This window comes from Leptonychotes weddellii, chromosome 15, assembly GCF_054177405.1.
Source record: "Leptonychotes weddellii isolate Sample4059 chromosome 15, ASM5417740v2, whole genome shotgun sequence".
NCBI classification, from domain to species: domain Eukaryota; kingdom Metazoa; phylum Chordata; class Mammalia; order Carnivora; family Phocidae; genus Leptonychotes; species Leptonychotes weddellii.
In genome coordinates, this window is record NC_138383.1 from 23,643,000 (window position 1) to 23,646,826 (window position 3,827).

The window sequence follows — 3,827 nt, forward strand, 5'->3', positions numbered from 1 at the left end:
CTGAACGAACATCCAAATCTTTCCTTCCAGCAGCCGAGCCTATATGTTTTCTCACCAGGGTATTAATTACCCGGCTCTGGGAACGGCCAGCTGGGCAGCTCCGGTGGCTCAGCAGCCCTACCGGCCACAATGCCATGGCTCGTGGACGCAGCAGGACCCTGAGGCTTCAGCAGGGAGTGTCCTCCTCCTCAATAAACTCAGACATGGGTACTGGCTAACTTGTTAAACACATTTATTGATTTCTTGACAGTAATCAAACACAGTGAGTGACCATTATAAACAAGGAAAGAAAGGCATTCGTTTGTATTTTGTGAGATCCGGCTGCACCTGGAGAGAAAAGACACCCCCTTCCCAGGAATTTACAAGGCAAAGTGCATTCCTTCAAGGGAGCATCACAGTGGGGTGGGGGGATGGCAGTTTTGAAATGCAAGAAATCTGTCGCCTGCTATCTCAGGCTGAAGCTCACCTTGTATGAATGATCGAGCCATGGAGTGGAATTAAAGTTATACTTGCTTAGCAAATGCATTCCTGATTGCCACAAACTCAGTCAAAACTGGCTGCAAATGAACAGAACACGTAGATGAAGGAACAAGTGAAATCAAAGAATGCAGTTGCAATGGAGTCAGGGCTTCGCCCGTAAGGAAGGAGAACAGACCAAAGGCGGAAAAATGAAATTAACTTGTGAAACACATTTATTGGGCTGTTAACAATAACCAAACACAATGTATGACCTTTGGAAAACAAGAAACAGCAAATGGATCGATTCTGATCTTGGCAAATCCTACTACAGATATGTGACAAAGGGGAAATAATTCCATTTCTTTATAGTCTGCAGTGATATATATACAATGTGTATCTCTTCAAGGTCTGTCCTTTGCTTTTTGAACTTTTTTTGAGTAAACAGAAGAATCATAATCTAGAAATAAGTGTCCTTGGCCAACTTTGTCTTGGTTCACCTGTCACCAGCACCCTCAGAGGATCCTAGGACACCACCCGAGATAACTTGATGCCAAGAACAAAGTCCGCTTGATGCTGTCGGAGCTGTGTTTTCTCCTCTCTCTCTTTTGGAAGAATTTTGTATGTACAAAGGCTGAAAAGTCTCATTGGGTAGATTTATTAGTTCAGGAAAACAGTATCAAAATTGTAATCTGGTTAACTGGTTATTTTCTTCTAAGACCTCTTATGAATGAGCCTGTTTTTTCTGAAACTTGACTTCCCATCTTGGAGGCCATGTTGAGTGTGTCTGTGTGTAGATATGTTTGCACGTGTTCGCATGTGTGTGCGAGTGCTTGTGTGTGTGTGTCAGTGAGTGTGTGGAAGAGATGTGTTCCTCTGCCATGGTTTTGCAGACACTTTTCATGAAGAAAGGGCCAATCCAAAGAGTGAATGAGGCTTGAGGGAGAGAGGGAGAAAGAAGAAAGAAGGGGGCATTCTAGGTTACATCAATTCACAGTTGTAGCATTTCTTCTTGAGATTCTTCTTGGTCTCGTTCCCTACTTGAGGAGCCATTCATTTACTGGAAAGAGAGAGAAAGGAAAACACACACACAACACAAAACAAGGCATAGTTGAATTAATGCACACAAAGTTTGGGGGTCTTACTCCAAAGGGGAAGGGACAGTTCTGTAAATTGTATGTATGTATCCTGACCACCCCCTCTGCTTCCTCATAAACGTCTAGGCCTGAGCTGTCCCATAGGGTTGTTACCAGTCACATGCGGCTACCATAAATTCAGTTAATTAAAATGAAAACTAAAAATTTAGTTGCATTGTTGTACTAGCCACACTGCAAATGTCAGATAGCCACATGTGGCTAGTAGCTACCATACCAAACAAGGTAGATATAGAACATTTCCAGAGTTGCAGAAAGTTCCAGTGGATGGCAGCGCTCTAGGCGAGGGTTGGGCAAATGACAGCCCACAGGCCAAATACAGCCTGTGATCTGTTTTTGTCTGTAAAGTTTTATTGGAACATGGCCACACACATTCATTTACATATTGCCTATGGCTGCTTTCACTCTACAACATAAGAGTGTAGCAGAGACTATATGACTCAAAAGCCTAAAGTATTTACCGGTTGGCCCTTACAGAAAAAGTTTGCCACCCCTGCTCTAGACTATACGCTCTGCATGGATGGGGGCCTATCTGTCTTCATCACCACTGTATTCCCATCACTTAGCTAAGTGCCCGGCACCCAGTAGGTGCATCCTAACTAGGTGTTGAATAAAGGGAAGGCTCAATGAATGGATTGTTTTTCTGGTAGTTCTGGCTGGAAGGGAACAGAAAATTATAGTTTTGACACTTTGCGTGTGTCTGACAGAGAAAAAAGAAAGAAGGAGATGCGGGGGAAGTAGGAGAGATGAAGTGGGGGACCAAGGAGCAGCTGCCTGGTAACATCCATAGTCCCCATATTAGGGTGGCACGTTATTGCTGCAAAGGACTTCCCCATCTAGGCTCTAATTTGCTCCTCACGAGTCATGAACTAGATGGTATAGAGACTGTCATGAAAGAAGCCAGGTCCGGAGGGGAAATGAGGTGGTTGGGTTTACCTGGCTTGGTAGTGACAGAACCAGGCCAGGAGCTCAGGTGTGTGGGTTCCTTGTTGAAGACATCTCCATGACTCCGTTCTGTCTCCATCTTCCTTTCTATGTTGAGGGTTTACCACAATGATCAACAGATACTTAGCGTGTGTAGGAAGAGAGAGCTGGATGTGGACGAGAGGGTTACAGGAGGCAGGAGTCATCTTAAATGTCTCCTTTAGTAGGGATAATAGTCACCGCTAGGGAGAGAGCACCGGAAAAAGATGTGCTCACACATGTTACCCTCATTGGATACCTGGCATCCAGAGTATTTGCTCCCCTTTTGGGAGAAAGGGGGTGGGGGTCCATTGTGCACATAGCTAAAAGCTTGAATGCTTCTAGCTGTCCTGTTCTAACAGATGACATTGGAAAATCAGCCTCTCTGGGCCCTTGGGTAAAATGGCAATAAAACTGCTATCTTATGCTAAGTGAAATAAGTCAGAGAAAGACAAATACCATATGATTTCACTCACATGTGGAATTTAAAAAACAAAACAAATGAACAAAGGGAAAAAAGAGAAAGAGAAAGAGGCAAACCAAGAAAGAGAGTCTTTAAGTACAGAGAACACACTGATGGTTACCAGAGGGGAGGGGGGTTTCGGTGAACTAAGTGATAGGGATGAAGGGGTGCATCTGTCGTGATGAGCACTGGGTGATGTATGGAAGTGTTGAATCACTAAACTGTACACCTGAAACTAATATCACACTGTATGTTAACTAACTGGAATTTAAGTAAAAACTTAAAGAAAGGGCGCCTGGGTGGCTCAGTTGGTTGGGCGGCTGCCTTCGGCTCAGGTCATGATCCTGGAGTCCCGGGATCGAGTCCCGCATCGGGCTCCCTGCTCGGCAGGGAGTCTGCTTCTCCCTCTGACCCTCCCCCCGTCTCATGTGCTCTCTCTCTCTCTCTCAAATAAATAAATAAAATCTTAAAAAAAAAAAAAAACTTAAAGAAAAAGGAAAATACCTCCCTGGCTCCCATCAGTTTAAAGTCATATGGTGCTGTATATATGAGAGGCTTAAGATGAGGTCTGCAACTTTCTGAAATGTCCTTAGTGTAATGATTTGTAACTATTTATGCAAAAAAATGTATATAACCCTAGCCAAATATTCTTTCATGGGAGCACTTTCTTCCTTGTGAAGACTGTGTATCCTAGGCAGCTGTCCTAACTTGGGCTCCAATAAAACTTCCTCCCTCCCTCCCTCCCTTCCTTCCTTCCTTCCTTCCTTCCTTCCTTCCTTCCTTCCTTCCTT

The 3,827-nt window shown here is 44.2% G+C and overlaps 1 protein-coding gene across 3 annotated transcripts in view; it reads right to left on the minus strand.

Moving 5' to 3' along the window:
- Positions 1-215: 215 nt before the first annotated feature.
- Positions 216-3,827, minus strand: part of CA10 (carbonic anhydrase 10 (inactive)) — a 409,114-nt gene continuing 405,502 nt past the window's right edge. For all 3 annotated transcript variants that reach the window (XM_081805240.1, XM_081805238.1, XM_081805239.1), the window contains exon 10: positions 216-1,516. In XM_081805240.1, coding sequence (XP_081661366.1) covers positions 1,494-1,516 — 23 coding nt within the window. In that variant the 3' untranslated portion in view covers positions 216-1,493. The remainder of the gene's footprint in view (positions 1,517-3,827) is intronic.